At 37.1% G+C, this 19,831-nt stretch overlaps 1 protein-coding gene across 1 annotated transcript in view; it reads right to left on the minus strand.

Annotated features, from left to right (window-relative positions):
• trpc7b (transient receptor potential cation channel, subfamily C, member 7b) overlaps window positions 1-3,090 on the minus strand; it is a 46,066-nt gene extending 42,976 nt beyond the window's left edge. The window contains exon 1 of the mRNA XM_088431282.1: window positions 2,624-3,090. Within this exon, the coding sequence (XP_088287408.1) occupies window positions 2,624-3,090 (467 nt within the window). The remainder of the gene's footprint in view (window positions 1-2,623) is intronic.
• Between the last annotated feature and the right edge of the window lie 16,741 nt (window positions 3,091-19,831).

A 19,831-nucleotide genomic window follows, 5' to 3' on the forward strand; every position in this document is an offset into this window, starting at 1 on the left:
AGTCACAAAATCCTGACATTTGTGAAGGGTGCAGAGGTTTTAGATCCACTGCACGTCACAGCGAATAAAAACATAAGTATAAAGATGAGGAGGGTTATGATGTGAATAAAAATCTGCAATTTAAGTGTTTGGGGTCATTCTTGTGACCCAAGAACTTGTCTCCTAAAAGTTTTGGAGAAAGGTCAGGCAATTGCAATCAAATATTTTCCTGCATAGTTTTAAAAAAAGCTTTTTATCCTTTTTTTTTTACCCAGTTCTTGCTTGACTATACACCAGGTGGCAATCAACTCATTTCTACTCCATTAAGGCAACTGAAAAGATTAGCCAATTTGCATTAAACCGAAGAAAAAAGATAGAGGAGCAATCAGGTTTGAAATCAGATTTTTGAAGCTAGCCTGTTGAAAGAGATGCCCGGCACACTTGCATACATAAACGGCTCATTTTAAGGATCAAAGCTATGTTGCCCATCATGTTTCACCGGTAATGAGAAACAGGCATGTTCATAACACAGCCTACTCATTTTGAGCATCGCCAGCTCCTTTCAAGCTGAACACTGGTGTATCAAAGCCACGGTCAGGAGATGATCAAAGAGCTAGCCGAGCGACCTGCCACTCTCAATATCTGATTGTCCTCCCGGAACCGCCTGGGCAGCATGAACACCCATTAAAGAGTCACCATTCATTTCCCATTTGTCTCAGCTCAGCTTGTGGGCGCTTCCCCGCGCATCATGGATGCGCCGCACTCAGCCTATTGTTGATTTTCACAGTGAACGGGTTAAGGAGATAGTAGAAGAGACACAATTCTTGTTGACACGTGGTTTGCGCATTCACGGTCGGGAATCAATCAAGATGGTAGTAAATGGAAGGTAGACTGGAGCAGAAAAGAAAACATGAAACCCACACAGCCTCATTTTGCTCACATGCATTCTGTACATAATGTGAATGAATCACATGTTGATGTTAAGTATATGGGGGAAAGCTCAGAATGTACACCAGAATGTCTGAAAGAGAAATCCCGGGAAATAAAAAGAGGCAAAGTGCCCCACTTAACAGAGACTCGTATGCTGAAAAAGGGTCAAGCAGTGCAGCTGGTTGGATAAGTACTTTTGATTCAAGAAGCGCCACTCTATTGATGAAATTACTGGTGTACACAACCATCAATGGAGCAGTGGAGATCTTTATTGCTTTACCTCTACCTCTTAAAGCTCCTCTAGGAAAGGTTTATTAAGTTGTTGTGATAACCTTTATACAGAAATAAAATATACAAGTTCAGGTACACTTTCCCAATCAACTTTTAGTCACATGTTGAGAGGCAGTCAAGTTTGTTATATCATGCGTGGTTTGCCTTTTGTTGAATATTATGATAAAATGACAGGGATAAGATTGAGGCTAAAAGTGAGGGATTGACAAGCGAATGTTTTGCCTTCTTTCATTTGTTATCGGAGGCCAATGTACATCACTGAACATTTAGAAAATAATATGTAAATGTGCCCAATTATAGCCAAAAGGAAAATTCACATTAGTGGGTATTTAATATACCACTCACATTGTGATTGAAATAAAAACATAAGCTCCTTCAAAGTAGGCTGTCAATGAACAAATTCCAAATTTTACATTCAGAGTCTGACATTTTGCTAATTGATCTCGGTGGAATTCATGTCACATGAAAAGTCCACAATCCGAAAATTAGGGCCACCCTCAGACTTCACTCATTAAGCCTCCTTGATGATTGCGCACAAATTTACGCATGGTGGTTGTGTCAGAATTCTAAACGGGGGGATTGGACCGCCCTGAAAGTGCACAAGAATTGATGTGATTACAATGGAGCAATATGCACTTAAACGATATTATCCAAATACTTCTTGGTATGATATCATGATTTCATTGTTTTTGTAAACTATATCGGACTCTTTTTTTGTCACTATTTAGTATAGCACCTAACACAACCTCACTTGTAATCTTGAGCATAAACAACTTGAAAAAAAAAAAAAACTTTAACATTAGCGTAAATTGGTAAAGCTGTTTTTGTTAATGGATTACCCCAAATCATGAAAAGCCAAGAATAATCGGATGCTCATCTAAAAGCGATTGTAATTGCTTATTTGAACAACCGGAAAAAATACAGATACCAAAAATCGTGAGCCAAAAACTTGGAAGTGCAAAGATGTTGTAGTCAGAATGTTTGCCATGAAAATAAATAACAATAAAAACTAAGATGAAACAAGTGAGGAACTTCATTAATAATGAAAAATCTCAAATAGGTGTTTGCACATTTCTGACCGAGATTCTGTTAAGGTCACTCTAAAACAAAAAAAAAAAAAGTAACTTTCTTCATGTAATCGTAAACATTGTTGTCACGTTTTTCGGTGCCTTCGTATTGGGGTTGTGCAAAATACAGACAAATATATAATGCAAATATAATATCATTTGAGATGACCTGGCTGAATCAAAGTACAGTATATCATTTCAGATATTTTTCTTCAAACAACTATCTATATGAATGAATGGCTCCTTTAAAAAAAAAAATAGGTTGCTGGATTGTCATCCAAAATTGTCATAATGATTTTGCGCCAATTGAATTGTCCATTAAATGAATTGTCAAAGGCAGAATTACAAGGACTCACGATTGCCGAGAGTCGGAGTTGATCTCGCTCTTCATGTGTTCACCGGCGTGGTGGTTCCCACAGTCTGCTGGCTCTGGAACTCGTTGGGCTCTCTGTCCGCGGTTCTGAAGGTTCCCGTCGTTGCCGGGTCCGCGTCCTTTCCAGGGGGGCAGCGGTTGGTCGTGGTGCTCGCACACCACGTCGAGGTGCGCGTACTGGCGAGCAGAGTCGCCCGTACTGCTGCGGAACTTTGGAGGCGTGAGGTGAGGGGAGCCCTCGGAGTCTCGGTTTTCCGGGGACGAGTGGAGACAGCCCGGCGAAGCCAGGTAAGGAGGATCAGTGTCCTCCAGGAGCGGAGAGGCCGAGGAGAAGAAGTCCAGGGGTCGGCGGCAGGAAGGTGATCCTCGGGGGAGACACAAAGGCGGAGAGGGAGACTCGGAGTGACGCTCTTTCTCTCCGCCATCGCTTTCCTCTCCGTCGTCAGACATTGGCAGTTGTGGACGTGGAACTTTTTTTTTCTCCAAAAAGGGGGAAAAATAGAGGTCGTAGGTCACGTGACGAACATCGCGCACCGCGCACTAAAGTTTCATCCGGACAAGTTTCATCCGAGCTGCGCCGTTACCTGGAGTCCAGCTCTCTTTACGCCAACGTGCTCGCGCGCAAGAGCTAGAGCGCGCGCCCGAGGCGCCAGCCCTTTTCTAAAATGGAAGACACTAATCAAAAGTGACAGCTGCAGTCATTAATTTATGGCAGGAGGGCTAGCAATAAATACATACATAAACAAATAGTGAGTCAATAACTATTAAAATATGAGTTATCTGGTCTGTGGGGGTTCTTTTTAAATTCAATAATGTCCCATCAGAGCAAATCAGGAACATTTGTGTTGTTCTCTTTTGAACATAATAAGACTGCATAAAACGCAAGTAGTTATTTTTGTGCATCATCCATTCTCCACCATTTTCAGATACTTGTCTTCATTTGTTTTCAATTTAAGAAAACGAGCTCTTTATTAGCTGATTTCCAAGTTGAATCTTAAAGGGTTTTTTTCTACTCAGTAAATTTCATTATGAAACAATTCAAAGGGTATCCAACTTATTTTAGCAGTAAAAAGTTAGTGTTTTCGCTATAATTAAGTTGATAATAAAAATTGTTTCACATAACACCTTAAAAATTGCATTTACATTGTCAACTTGGTATCATTTGAAAATGTTGTGTCCTCAAGGATCAGGTTTCTGAACTGTTTTCTGGGTGTGGTCATATGATCTTAAAAAAATAATTTGTAATTGGTTGTTAGCTTGTGACGTAAATATGTATGGGCTCATGGTTGGCTTTGATCCTCATTAACTCCAGTGAACTGCAGATGGCAATCTTTGATTTCTGAAATGAAAACTTTAGTTTCAACCAGCAGAGTGTGAGGTGAAGCAGACAGTATTTAGCCTCTCTTAGTGGTGGGTGAGAAATTGCAGGCAGCTGCAATCAAGTTTGCAGTTCATTCATTTTAAATGTTGCTCCAAATGACAATCAAAAATGGTAGATGTTTTGACTTTAAACAGTTCTCAAATGCGAACAGACCATCAAACCGGATTTATCAATCAAATAAAATCAATGGCAGAGATCTGATTCAAACATCACTTCAGAAAATAGCCCGCTTGTTTAACTGTCCAGGCTGCTAAGATATTGCCATATATGCCACTTTCCTCGGCTCGTGAGCTTGTAAATTTGATTCTGTCAGTGCCTTACCAGTCCTGCACCTCCATGTTACTGATATATACACATACTGCACTGTATATATACACACACACACACACACACACACACACACACACACACACACACACATATGCTAGAGCAAGTGTATGCTTGTGGCTTTGTCAAACTTGGCTTCAGTTAGTGTGACTAAATGACCCACCAAATAAACACGTATCAAGCTGTCCACATTGAGACATCTTGCCATGTCGATAAAGCAATGTGGCACAGTCCTGCAGTGATGAAGCCCTAGAGGAGCAAAAACATTGCACTTTGTTGCTAGAACTGTTGGATAGTTTCCTCCAGTAGGCCACTGTGGCTGTGACTACTGATGAGAACAAATAATCATATTTTATCTATTCATACCCTATGCACTGAAAGCCCAGCTGGTGTTTTGCACAGAACAGGCAACCGCATGGAAAAAAACAACAACAACAACAACAACAATGCAGTGCTTAAAAATGCATATTCATGAGATGTAAGTTTAAGGAGACTCACTAAAAAATCAGGTACATAAGATACAGGCAGATTGTACATTATTTTCTATGATAGTTGAATGTAAACAGTCATGTGAAAATAACTGAAGACCAAACTAAACTGCTGTTTATAAATGAGGCAATATGATATGTAAATGATAAAAATAAAAGTGAAACCACGCTCAGAGCATGCACACAGACAAAGGCTTCTCCTAAATGTCATTGCCTTAACGACAAGCAATGTAATGTGAAAGTAGGCCTGCTTAAATCCGTCAAATTACAAAAGTCAGTGTCATGCCCTAATGGCCTCTAACAGTAATTATGGTGACAAAGGCAATTTGGAGGTTAACTGAGTGTTTAACCTTCATTGCATATACTTGTTTAGAAACTGCGCTGACAAGATTTTAGAAGAATTTATACAGCAATACATAGACTCTGAGAATTGTTATCAAACTATTCACAAGGCATCACCTGAAAGCAATAATAATAATAATAAAGGAATCAGTGGGTCGTGATTCTATCTGATCACTTCTTTTATTGAGAGAAAATGCATTATTCAGTGAAAATGTAATGCAAATAAAAGTTTTAAAAATTGCACTCAAAAATGTTTTAAAAACAAGCAGTTCTTCAAGATTAAATGCTACTGCATTACACTTTAAAGTTAAACACAATGAACAGTGATTTGTTTTGGTTACCATTAGTGGAAAGCCTGTGTACCACTGATGGTATAGCGAGTAAGGGAATGCTTTGCTTTTTCATCTTCAGCAAAAAAAAAAAAAATTGTCTATAATTAGTTTCATAACTATTATCATAACTATTATTTTCCTGTCCAATTAATACCTTTAAAAACACATTTTGCTGTTTTCTATCCACTGAAAATGAAATCGCATTTGCCCAGGGCTCAGATAATGACCAGGCAGCTTCAACTTGGAATGAAATTCAACTTGAAAATGAATAACCTATTTGCTGTCAGACAGTTCTAATAGATATTTGATTTCTAGAGCAGTCACTGGACCCCAGTAAAAATGGATGTTTATTGTCAAAAGTCACCAATTGAGCCCAGTGAATATATATATCTTTGAAGTCGTCAATGGCAGTGAATGAGTTAATGGTACATGGAAAATAATTATCAGCTCAATTATCAACTAATAACTATTTACAGCTTATAATTACTGAATCGTTATCTTTTTTTTTTTTTAAACAATAGTAAATACTATTAAAGAAAAGGTGAACTTTGGCTGGCAAACAGTGCAGATGGTGCGTCGCCTCTTGCCCAAAGTCAGCTGAGAAAGGTTCCAGCACACCTGTCACTGTGAATGAGGATAAATGATAGATGGAAAGAAAATGGATGAATGCAAATGTTCAGGATGTTACAGGCTATTTAGGCAAACTGATTATAATGATGTGTGATGTGTTGCACATGATAGTGGTGATAACTGCTGCACTTACTCATAATGGTATAATCATGATCAATTGTGCCTTCACTCCAACTTGCATTCCTAAGAGAAAAAAAATATATACTGGAGATACTCTATATAGACACAGTTAATATATACAAAGGGAAGCAGATGGATTAATTTCAAGAGAGCAAGAGATGGTGAGGGTGAATGTGTTCAAGGCTTCTGGTGAGACGCTCCCCTAATTGGCCCTAATGCTAGTTGTGTAATCCCTTTATGGTGAGGGCGGCAGGAACGTAACTCTACGACTTCAGGTGATACATTGGAGAGTCATTAAGAGAATGATATTGTTATGAAATTGCCATCGTGTTGCTAGTGTCTGAGGTGAATCAGCCCTTGAGTTTTTTCAGTGAGCACATTGTGGAAGGGAGGTGCAATTCTCTATTTACATTTCTGTTTTTGTTTTCTACAGGAACATTTTCATGTTCCAACATGGAGTTTCAAATATGAGTCATGTTTTCAAGCACAGCATTAATGTGTATATGCAATATGGATTGCGTAACATGAAAGACAAACATTTAATTATATCCTAATACGATCAATTCTGCAATGTGTTATGTTAATGCGGCATGCCCATAGTAATATTACAAATCAACTCTTGTTTATGAAAACCAATAGGTACAATAAAAGTGTTTATATTCTTCACGGCCTACCACTACAATTGAATACAAAATATGCGTGTATTGACTTTCTGTTTGTATAATCTCTCTGCAGATTGGAAAAGTCCATGACAGGATGTTAACTGAACAAATTTCACAAGAGTGATGCATCCATTTGGGCACATCCTGGACTCATGCAGGACTTCTACCCACAGTGAGGACATAATGCATCATTGATCTAGTGACCAGTAAAATTATCATCCGGTCGATGGAGGGTGTGAGTGATTTGCTTTTGCGCCATTCATTCTCTGCCGCATGACACTGATTGGCCTGTTGAAGTCAATAGAATGGAAAGCCAGGTGGCTGTGTGACATTCCCTTTTTTTCCCAGAACACTTAGAAGAACATTCCGATTGGCCTCTTAAACATTGCAGCTAGCTAGGCATGGTAATTACGGTCACCTAATGTAATTACAATTTTCCCATGAATCAGTCCATTAACCCCTCCATTTTGTTTCTGGTGTTGATGCTAAGAATGATTGGCAAATTAACAGTAAAAAAAAAAAAAACGTATCTTGGACCAACTGCATCCATCCATCATCCAAACTCCCATTATAAAAAATGGACTTAACATGAACATGAATTAAAAACTAAAAAAATAGTGCATTGAAACATTTGAATTACTAGTACAAGAGCTTGGAACGAATTAATAAAACATTTTACGTTCATAAAATGAATGGTCCCAGCATTTTCAAGGAACAAAATTAAACATATACCTCAACACATCATGGTACTGTATATCCTGATGCATTTCCTCTGAGGCAGAAGGGGATTGCAACAAAAATCTACAAAGTAGCTTCTGTGAAGTGAAGCCTGAGATGCTGCTGTGGCTTCACTCCTTCACACGGTGTAAATCAGTAGAGTCAGACCCAACCATTAATTACCCTCCTCAGTGGGCCATGAAAGGAGCATAAACAGTGTTTCTGGTTGTGGAGCTGCCATGTCAACCAAACAACTTGAGCAATGACCGAAGATACAGAGAAAGAAAGGATTGTTTTTAGGGATTCCCTTGACCTGAGTCGATCATCATTGATAAGCCTTAATCAAGGGATGGGAAACTGGCTGCCTATGATTCATTTTAGTAAAAAAAAAAAAAAAAAAAGTCAATATATACTGTTTATTTACACTACCTAGTAAAACAAATATATTTGCTTGAATATAAATCTAACAAATTGTTAGAGGAATGTTATTTCCTACGCGTCTTTTTTTAAATTGAAATTCAAATTTCCTGCTAAAATGCACTTATGTAGCGCACAAACTGACATTGCCACATCTGCCACACTGTGACCTTCCTGCATCGTTCAATGTACTGTACCCTACATTTATGATGTCTATCAATACATTATATTAAGGATGGGATGAGACACAAATCCCACAAGACAAGATGTCTCACAAAATGGAGTTGACCAGAATGAGATGAGACAAGATTCCTTTTTACTGACAAGACTGCAGCAAGAAAATTCATGCTGGAGCGTGCAAATGTAAACACAAACAGGAGAATCACTTTTTTTGCAGGCTCATTTTACAGCTTAAACTGAGATCTTTGAATAGTTTAACATAATGTGTGCAGTAACTTAACTTTCACCTGTGCTTACCAACACACTAGTTTCCTCTCTAGAGTGATTTTCAACAAATCTGTCCCCAATCATTTTTGTCTAGGAGATGAAGTGACAACTGGTCCCGAGGTGAGATGTTGATGGGTAAATCAGTACATTTGAGCCAGCCTGGCATGTTAAATGGTGATTAGTAGGAATAGCAACTACTATTTACGCCTGTTGAACTGCCTTTGAAAAATAATCCAAAAGCTCGATATACTATAAGGAGTCTTCAGTGCTGCTAGCTAAACACGCTAAACACAAGCGCTGTAAAATAGAGCCTTTGAAAACAGCATTTCAATTCGTCAGCACAGTTACATTATTTTTTGAACATGATTACAAAAAACTGAGTTGTTCCTTGTGTTTGTGCAATGGAAATACAAATCAAGATGGTCTGCTGTGACACGCTGTCGGGAACAGCTTCAAAATAAAAGCATATCAAGGCATTCATGTGTATATGTTTTGTATAGGGCAAGTGTATAAGGAATATTTCAAAGGGTTTTTACGGTTTTACTGTCATGAAGGGCATTAACAAGCAGCGCCTGTTTCACCTGTGTACTGACTCCATTGCACTTTTAGACTAACAAGCTCAAAAACAGCCAAAAACAAAAGCAGATCTCGTGCTGTGCATGGACAAGAAATCGTGTGGTGTTTTATTCTTGTGAGATCTCATACGAGAGACATCTCATCGCTATAAAAAATATGTGTCGGGAATAACACATTACATAATGAAGTACATATTTCAATTCCCTTTCAAATATTTGTAAAACAACATAAAACAATTTTAATTTCTTTTATAGGAGACCAAAGAGAAAACAAATACATTGTTCAAGTAAAGTAATTCTAAGACGACAAAGAGTACAGCACGACACAAAGATGCCGCAAGCCTATATTTCTTCATAACTCATCAAATAAAGCATGAAGTCAAAGCGAATTTTTCATTTCAGGGTTTTGCGATATCATCTCGGATTTGCAGAAGTGAATAAATGAAATAGCTCACTTTCTCATCTCAATGTTAAGTGCAGTTCAACCACCATGTATTCATTGAATATTTGATAGGCATCGTATAAATCAAATATGTTTTTTTAATCACCCAAGACAATTTTGTTTTTCCATTTCCCATCACTCCAAAATACATACGTATATACACAAGCCTCACTGTGTGTCTATTTGCACGCATGTGCATGTGCCTGCTTGTGTGTGACTATAAATCATCCCAGCCTCATCTAGTTACCACCTCGAAAATCCATTGCACAAATTGAAAAAGGTCCAGCGAAATGAAGTAACTGGTGAGATTTTTCTCTCTCTCTACTGAACAAAGATGCGATAAAGAGTCGAGGCTGCAATGGTGGGCGTGAGCTACTTCCAGCTGCTGTGGTCCTGTAGAGGTCAAAAGGCTTGTGGATGTGTTAGTGTAAAAGGCTCCATATATATGAAAGGCAATACAGTACTAACTTAAAAAAATAAAACACTAAAGTAATGAATGACTATCAAGAAAGAGTCAATGTAACACCTTACTACCCACCTATATGTGTGAAGATAACTGAAGTCCAACCAGCTTCACTAACTTGCAAGGCTAGCAGAGTTGGGACAAGATTTCTATCTGTCAAAGCTCATACATTCACAAAGGTCCCAAATGTTCAGTTTTGATGTGCACTGTCAGAGGTGTATATTGAACAGTGCTTATTATTGTGGTTGTCATGTCCAGTGGTCCATATTATTATGACTGTCAAGTTAGTATTGTAAATGCTGCTCCTTTATTGGATTGTAAAAGTGAGTTTAAAGCCGTGGCCATTGGTCAGTGAATAAATGTTTGTATAAACTGTATATAGGTATACATAGGCTTTATATCTATTTTGACAATTTATCATATGCTTTGTTTTTCTGATTTGGAATTTAAGTCTGTTAAATTCACAGATAAATGATGTGTATATGATTATGACAGTTCGTAGTCAATAACTCGCATAAGGCATATAGAAACATAATGACAAGAAATTACATTGTAATTATTCAACTTCTGATGACAAGTGATGAAGCACTTGCTCATAGCTAGCAAACCTTCAGACAGAACACTTGAAGAGGTGAACGTTTCTTTGCTTCCCTCAAGGGATCCCAGGCAAACAAACCAAGTATTTGTAAATAGTCCACTGGCCAGGTAAGGCTAGAATTCAAATGAGATGAGTCAAGTTGTCCCCCCTGAATTGAGATAAGGAAAAGGGAGAATCACCTTGGAGTGCTGTTGAAAAATTTCCTAACAAATGACCAAAATTATCACATTCACAAACCACATTCACAATGCAAATGATTTAAAACATACTGACAAACATTGACATACTATTTGAAAAAAAGTGTAAACAAAGTATTGTAATTTATTAAACTGTAATTAAACTTAATTACACTGAAAACACATTATAAAACCTCACAAGACATTGTTTTAACATCCAAGAAAAAAAAGATCACAGACTGAGTGCCAATAGAATTCAGCCAATTGGCAATCAAACGCTAATGCTATGTTATAGCAGATCTTGCAAATTCAAAAACATTTTTTTTGTTCAACTTTAAAATGGCGATTAGGGAGACAAAACAAGACAGAATGGAATTTTGCTGCTTCTATATATTATTAGAATGCCAAGACTACTTTTATCTCTTGTTTACATTTCTCTCAGACTGATAGGCTCTGTGAATTGAAAATTGATGCTCAGACTGAAGAACAAAGTGACAGATCATCATTTTAATGACACCAAAAAACAGTCATGCCACATTAACAACTGTCTTTCAAAAAGTCAACACCACTCAATTGTTGTCTGTTGCTTTCACACGCAGTGACAAGAGGCTCCCAACAAGACATATGATCAGTGGAGGAAAAAACTACAGGTCGTTAATAGATGCTTAAAATAGCTGTTGATCTTGGTAGAGAAAGCAGAAAGTAGTCAACACAACACAACACAAATTAGTTGGCCAAATGAGGAAAAACAATTGGGTTTCACTGTCAGTATTGTTCAGCAGTGTCATGTTCTAGCTATCAGCATGGATGCCATGTCATAGTGTGTTTACTGCAGCAGCTAAACGGGAAGTGGCAGCTGTCCAAGTAATTGGACTTGGGTAGCGTTTGCGGCGGTAAATGCAACCAAAATTTCTGACAAAAACATTGGCGTTTATGTCTCTTTTATTAATATGTGACTTCTCAGAGATCGAGATTTGAACAGAGATCTGATTTGAGCCTTTTTTTTCCTCCATAATAGGAGCAAGCGGTACAAAAAAAAAAATAACACTAGTTCAAAACTCTAAGCTTTGACACTAGGTAAAAGGGCCAGTTGGAGAAGTGGGAAGAAAACGGCAGAAGCAAAAATCTTTAGGGGTCACTGGGACACAGGTAGAGCAACATAAATTAGGGAAGAGTGTCGCGTCTTACTACTCACGTGAAAATCATAAATACATAAAAATCATTTGCTTACATCAAGCACAACAAAGGAGCAAACTGTGAAAGCAGATTCTTGAGCGGTTCACCACCCAAAAAAGAGCCAACTAAGCAGAAAAAAAGATTTTGTTGATAAATCATATGCATTTTTCCTCCTCAGCACCACAGATAAGGTTTAAAGAATTTTTATCATTTGTTCCTAAATAATGTTCATGGACTGTACATTCTTTTAGGACATTTAGCAAGGTACCATTTGTTGCTTTAGTTAACTGTTAAGTATCTTTAGTTCTTTTAATGCCTTCAAATGTATTTTTTTTTCAGAATGTGAAGCACAATGAGTGGTAAATAAAGCTGCCTTCCCTTGGTTTCAATTTGTTGTAACTGTATCCGCTCATTTCATAAGCTTTACTTTTGTCTCCTTGACACGGTGACTCTTCACTTGTGTCCTATTCCCAATGTATAAATAGTGTGTCCAGTACTGTGAGATCGTCTTGCGTGTCCCCTTCCACATCCTGAACCTGCCACTGTAGTAGGCCTGACCCTTTTCAATGTTACCATAAGTCCATGCTTTTGTTTTGCTGGGCTTCCTGGGTGTTTTTTCTTTTCACTACATATATAGAATGCTTCCAGCTTTGTAGTGATTTTTGTTTGTATTTCGAAAATCCCTATTGATGTTTCAATAAATGTGCTCATTTTTTTTAAACCCATAAATCATGCTTTTGGGTTATTTCTTGCATCCTTACGACCAGTATCCAGATGAAGTAGTCATTGCTAAATAAATTACCAACATATAACCAAGCCACACTTTATTGTAGGCATAAAACTTTAAATTGCTTTCCTGCAAAATGATAAAAATGGAGTCAGTCCACTCAGTGGCTCAGATGTTCCCAAATATCTGAACTTTTTTTTTTTTTTACCTCTAATTCTTATAAACTTACTCTTCTAGTCATCCTTTTGTTCACGCCCATATAACTCTGTCGTGCTGCGGCTGACTTTCATTCTCCAGTGCGTACCTCACCTCACTAGGCTTTCTTCTAGCCTTTCTTCTACTCTTGCTGTAGACCTGAAAACATCACAGTCCACGCAAAGTCTGGTTTGACCTTATCTGCCAGTCTTTTCACCACCAATGCAAACAATAAGAGACTATTCTTGATAGAGTAATTTTAGCCAAATCACCAAAAGCAGGAAATAAATACAGTAAGTAATTAAAACATCTCTCTGGTTTGGGCTTGTCACATCAATCTTCATTCTTTTAATCAAATCAGGGGAGGAATTTGTCACCAAAGCAAAGAGTCACTGATTGAATGCCTGCCTTTGGTGAGTGTATCCGCACTTTAGACAAGTGTTTAATGACGTGAAGCCTTGTAAAAGATACTCAGTGATGGATTGCACATCTATGCTACCTCTAATACATCTCAGAGATGGTTTAACTTACCTTGCAAGTAGCATACATTGGGAATAAATAACATAACAAAATACAACACAAAGTTCTTGATTTAATGGTATTTAACAGGTATTGCCACTCTCTGGTTTACTCATGAAATATTGTTGAAGAATGTTAGAAAATGTTGGTAAGTGTCGGTAAGGGAAGCGACTCTTAATCTCGTTGGGGTTCGCTCATGCAGTCGCAGGTCAATGTCAGACATACAGTATACAAATATCCCTGCAGCGAGTTGCACAGGCAAACGTCGGGCAATTTCCAGTTGACCCTGACAATATCAAGAGTCACTACCCTTGCTGGCACTCACCAACATTCGCTCCTCAGTGGAATAGGGACTAAATGAGTTTAAGGACACTATAACATGTGACATACATAATTCAGATACATAATTTAATCTGTGTGTGAAATAAAGGGTAGTTGGTATTTGTCGACCTTAAATTGACCTTAAAACTTGATTATTCAAGGAAATAATTGATAGGATAATCGATTTAAAAAAAAGATTTAACATTGATAACCTCCATACCGACTCACTTGTACACTATCACTGAGTGCTGAATAAATCCTCACTGTCTGGTCTGAAATCAGGCAAATGTACCACTTCACTATCAGTAACTCTCTGCTGTGCATGTCTACCCCAAATTGGAAGCCAAAAATAAAGATGTAGATGCAGGATAGAGCAGGTGGTGGGATGTTCACGAAAGGTTATTCTGGCCTCACAATCAAGCATAAGGAGATGTGAGAGGCCGCCTCTGAATTGCCAAGCTTATCTGGAGTACGTCACTGATGTCTCCTTTTCATCATTGATATTTCTTATCATGCTCTCAGTGATGCAAACTTGTTGGATACATCATGAACGATCGCAGGTGTACTAGGACAGGAATCTGGTCATTTTATGAATAAACTTCAGTAAAAACACATCTTTATTAAAGATTGAAAAGATATCCTTTCAAATAAACTCTTCAATGTATATTTCTGAAATCGTTCTGATGTGATTATAATGCAGGTTTTCACTGTTTTGCTACAATGTTTTCATAGTACATGCGAGAACGAGTACTGCGAACAATTGATTGTTAAAATTCAGATGTTGTCAAAGTGGAATTTTAATGTAAGCATCATGCAGCAAATAGGTTTCTTGTACATATGCCTCAAGGTTGTAGTGATTCACAGTATCTGAGCTTTGGGGCAATAATCTTTGTGACGGCTGGTGCTGTAGGATGTCAAAGCTCATTTTAAGAAGGAAGCATTGCTGCTCAGAAGCATACAGTAGAGCGTGACCATAAACACACTTTCATCTTTGTCTTTTTCTACTATAGTCCTCATAGCAGCACTTTCTACATCTCAACTAAACTTTACATACCTCAGTGAGAATTCTATAATCCCCATTTTATAACATGAGTAAAAGCCTGATTCATTTAAATGTTAAAAATTACATTCAGAAGTTCAATACATTAGAATCAAAGGCGCTGTATTCTGTCAGAGTAATGACAGATTATCCACCCACCCACCTTTCCCTTTCTTACATATTTTTAATTATTTAAATGTTGTTATGTAAGATTTAAAGACTAATTAACTTGGGGAGAACCCAACTGTGATGGAGAATTGAATATTTTAACCAGGTTTTTACTGAGGATTTCTTCCTCTAGCAAAAATAAGATGAGAATACAGAAATAAAACAGAAGAAGCCATTTCCATCTTTGAAAATAAAACACTACAACAGCGGTTCTCAACCTTTTTTCAATGATGTACTTACCCTCTATGAAATCCTTTTTATAAGTCAGGTACCCCCAGGTAGGAATGTGTCAGTAATGAGTGTACATCTTTATAAAACTTTACGAAATAAAGGCATAACACAATGTTGGGCAAGACAATCACTAAAACTAGTAATAATACATATTGTATTTGTATTTATTTGTGGGGACTAAAGGATAATTGTAATTTACAGCAAAATGAGTACCGTAATTCTCCGTGTACAAGTTGACCTTTTTTCATATGTAAAGCCGCCATGATGCCACAAAAATGATTTGCAGGTTCAATTCTTCAGTTTTTGGTGCAACTGTAAAACCGTCTTAATTTCGCAAAAGTCAAAATCACTATCTGACACACCAAATAACTCCTCCCCATATCAGTGTGTGGTTATAACTCCCGGATGTGCTCTTCTTCTTTTTTTTTTTTTTTTTTTCAACAAAGCTTTATTAAAGGTCATTTAAACAAATTTATTATTTCAGACGTACGTATGAAACTAGCAGCCCTTGGCATTAATCAATGCTCAAGCAAAGAGAGTAGTAAGAAAGAGTAGTAAGAAAGTAGTTTTCCGTTTCTAAAAAGTTAGGAACTAAGATGATGTATCAAACTTAGGGTAAGAATATTTGAACTCACTTTGGAGATACTACTTGATCGTTGCACGCATTTGTGACAAACAAGACCACAAAACTGCAAAAGTCATGTAACTAAAAACAGTCATTAAAACCCCAGATGAATCTTATACAAATAATTCAGTGGACATATTGTTTCATTCTGCCACTGAGTGCTTTTAAGTCTAAGGTAAACCTCACCTCTCATAGAGTCAGCTTTAGTTTCTTTTTGAATTCTGAACAGGATACATGGTCCAAATAAGATTCAATGAGGGCGGTGCAGCAGAGTCTCTACATTTCTATATTCCTCCCACACCCCGCAACTAATTAATTTAATCAAGCATGGGTCTTCATGCCTGAAAGATATAACACTTATTAACAATTCCTCATTTCTCGCTTGCCTCTACTAGCATATTATCTTCTTATGGCCTTCAAAGCAAAACAAAAAACGTGAGGAAGGACAAAGTAGGAAGACAAAGTAGGAAAGGCAGTTCCTATTATGATCAGACTGTCATGTTTTTACAAGTATTATTATTAAAAATAATAATTCATAACCTAGCACATCGTGAAATTGTTGTAGGTCAATGACTACAATTTACGTGACAAAATAATGCAAATTGATCTCCCTTTGTTATTTATTTAATAACTTTTCTTAGTGAAAAGAAAAATCATTTATCTCTTGTGACATTATGTTACAAGTTATGGAAAGTCTTCAATTTTTTTTTTAATGATTTCATAAAAGAATCAATGGAGAAAACAAAACACCAGGGAGCGGAAATTTCCAGCGAATTATTTAAACATATAAAAGTTCAAAATGCAACAATTCAGACATTTCTATGTGAGTGTAGCTGGACATGCAAGATTTTGTGTACAAGAATAATAATTGTCCAAATTTTGGACCATATAAAACCATTATAATTACAATTTTTGAGATGCATTTAATCGGATTTATTACATTGATTTTCCTGCAATTTTTGCAATATTCAGCTGAGCGGCTGAACTATGTCAGCAAAAAGAAAATTCTTTGTTGACTTATGTTTCACCTCAAAACAGTAGGTGATGGTATAGACCAGTTAATGGCTATGTCAAATTGTTATCACTTCACACGCTACAAAGAAAGACCATTTTCAATTTTTTTATGGGTGGTAATACATTTAACCTACAAATGAATGGATATACTGTAACTGATGCCACTGTACAATTTGAGTGGTTGAAGGAAAAGAAATATATATCCGTAAATAACTTTAATTAGTACACCTTTAAAAGCATTTACAAAACTAGGAAAAAAAATGCAATGTGTATTGTTTTCAAAGTGTGTGCACAGGGGCTAACATTGCAATGTAGTGGAAAATGAGTTATACAAAACACAAGGCATAAAATATTATATTGCAGTGTTGATTTCAAAGTAATTAGGTTTTGAGGAATTAATTGTCAATTTAATTAGCTTTTTGCCATTACAACCCACTTGCATCACGGTCAAGTGGCGAAGTGAGCCAACCGTGGATAAAGCTGTGGTGAAAAAATACATTCCATTCTGGCAGTTAACATTCATGTTGTTTGCCACATGATTCCTCTCACAGGATTGAAGTGAATCAATGGCAAATAAGTGATATTTTGACAGTAGCTTCCTCCATTTTTAATGTTGGAGTGGCCAAACGATTACTGCAAAAGTTGACAGTTTAGGATAAAAAAAAAAAAAAACAAGTGCCCACATGCAACTTGCATCTTGAGTCACATTGCAGAAATGGCATTGCAGTGTCCGCAAGGGATGAAAATATGAACATTATACAGTGTCCCAAAAGTCACTGCAACTCTTCCTTTTTCGGTATTTTGTTTCTGGACTTATAGGAGAAGAATTTTGATAGCATAAGCCAAGATGTTTTGTAAATATATCATGTTACATTGAGCAGTAAAGATGAATTCATCTGTAAATGATAATTTCAAATGTGAAATACTGCAATGCTATAATAACATTGCAAATTTTGCAAAAATATATTTCACCTTGAAAGATGAAGGTTCGGAAGTATCTGTCCATGATCACCAAACCATGATGGAGGCTATTTGTTGCATTAAATTAGATTAGCCTATCACATTTCTTTTTGCTGCAGGGATGAAAAACAACAACTGATCTGATGAGAAAGCTTACTGGCACTGCAATTAACTTCGTAAATTAAGCACAGACTCATCAAATCCAAAAGGGAAATTGTGTTGCCACTGTACAAACAAAGACATGATATGGTCATATGAAAAACATGTTTGTAGATAATAAAGCAGCCTGTTGAGCAGAGGATTGACAAGGGGAGAACAAAGTGCAATGTATTGTGCAGTCTCGAAAGTTTTCTGTAGCTCTATGCCAGATGAAGGGACTTACTCAGTTATTCATTTCTCCTTGAATGGAATGGAATCAAATTAGTTCTCAAAATCTTCATGGGCAAACCGGGAGCTAACATTCAATTCAGCGCTCCAGTTGATACAGATGACTCCCTTCCATCAGAGACCACAGTTCAAATTGCATGGGCTGATGTGGTTTCTTTTTCCTATTCCAAATTTAGAAACGACAAAGAGCAAGGCAGAGAAATAATCTAACTCAAATAGGCAAGTCTGCTTGAAGAATAGAATCTCTCATTAGCATGTGCTGTGATTGAGATGAGCCCTCCCCCCAAATAATCCCTGAAAAGTGACAGGCCATTCTGGCAGACATTTAGGGACACTTTAAGAAAGAATACTGAAGGAGTGTATCTCCTTCTTTGAAAGACAGTTAACAACACGAGGCAGCGGGATTGCTATCACCAGTAACACCCCGAGGCTTCATTTCTTAATCACAAACCTAATGAAGATGAATGTGTTGTTCGTATTTAGACGTGTGTGTGTGTGTGTGTGTGTGTGTATGTGTGCATTTAGTTAGTCAAAGCCTCCACAAGTAGATTTGATCATAAAGCTAGTGGTTTTCAAATGGGGGCACATGAAGGCACTTCAGGGGGTAAAAGAGCTTTTAACACAATTTCTGCAGCTATAAGCAAATCTAATGAAATGCTTTTCAATGCACTGAGAGGAAAAGTACATTTTTCATTTCAAATTAAGAGTAAATTATTTGGAACATGGAATAAATTGTGTTACATAGACTTTTCACAAAACACTGTTCTTATTTTGATTTATACAAAGCACATTGTCAAGTCAGAAGTAAAACAGATGTGGTTACAAGATCTTCTGGATTTATTGAATAAATCACACCTAGGTATACCACAGGGAGCACTTGGCTGAAAATAATATTTCACAGGATGGTTCATCATTGAAAAAAAAAAAATATAGAACCCCTGATACAAGCAGTGAAGACATATTCTAAAATAATCTGTGCATTTCAATAGACAGTTATGAGGATCTTACAAATACAAATTTGATCAAATACGTATTAAAAAAATGCCTCACAAATTTACTGATTACCACTGAACCTACTGTAATGAGTCTCCGCTCTTCTTTTAATACACACACATGCCCACACACACAAACACACACTTATAAAATATAAAACCAAGCTGCAGGTGCTCATAAAGCCTTAGATTAATCAGTTATCAGGTACTTTGAAGACCCTCTATTGAAAAAATAAAGACACACAACTCACACACACACAAATAAGCTCGCAACAAGCAGATTATTACATCGGTAAGACTGATTACCTCACTAATGATCAAGTTTTGCTTATCCTCAGAGAAAAGATTAATCCAAATTGCCGATTGAATGCACTCTTAAAATTACATACGTAAAAATGTTCTTTCCTGCCCAACTGAAGACCATCATGCAATTTACATACAGTATAATTAATACCTCTACTGTCACATTTGGCTGGGCTTCTTTCTCCTAGAAAGGACAAACTGTGTGAACTTGACCGATTAAAAAATGGTGCATAAACGAGACTCACCTCAAGACACCTCAAACCAAAGACTAGAAACTCCAGAAGGAACCAGAACCATTCAAACGTCAATATAACTTAACTATCATATGATTAACAACGCCCAAGGCACTTATAGTGGAGTGATGGTAGTTAAAAACAAAATGTCATTACACTTAAGGGTTTACAATGCTCATTTCCG

Source organism: Hippichthys cyanospilos, chromosome 13 (genome assembly GCF_059441005.1).
Source record: "Hippichthys cyanospilos isolate Australia breed blue-spotted pipefish chromosome 13, RoL_Hcya_1.0, whole genome shotgun sequence".
In the NCBI taxonomy this organism is placed as follows: domain Eukaryota; kingdom Metazoa; phylum Chordata; class Actinopteri; order Syngnathiformes; family Syngnathidae; genus Hippichthys; species Hippichthys cyanospilos.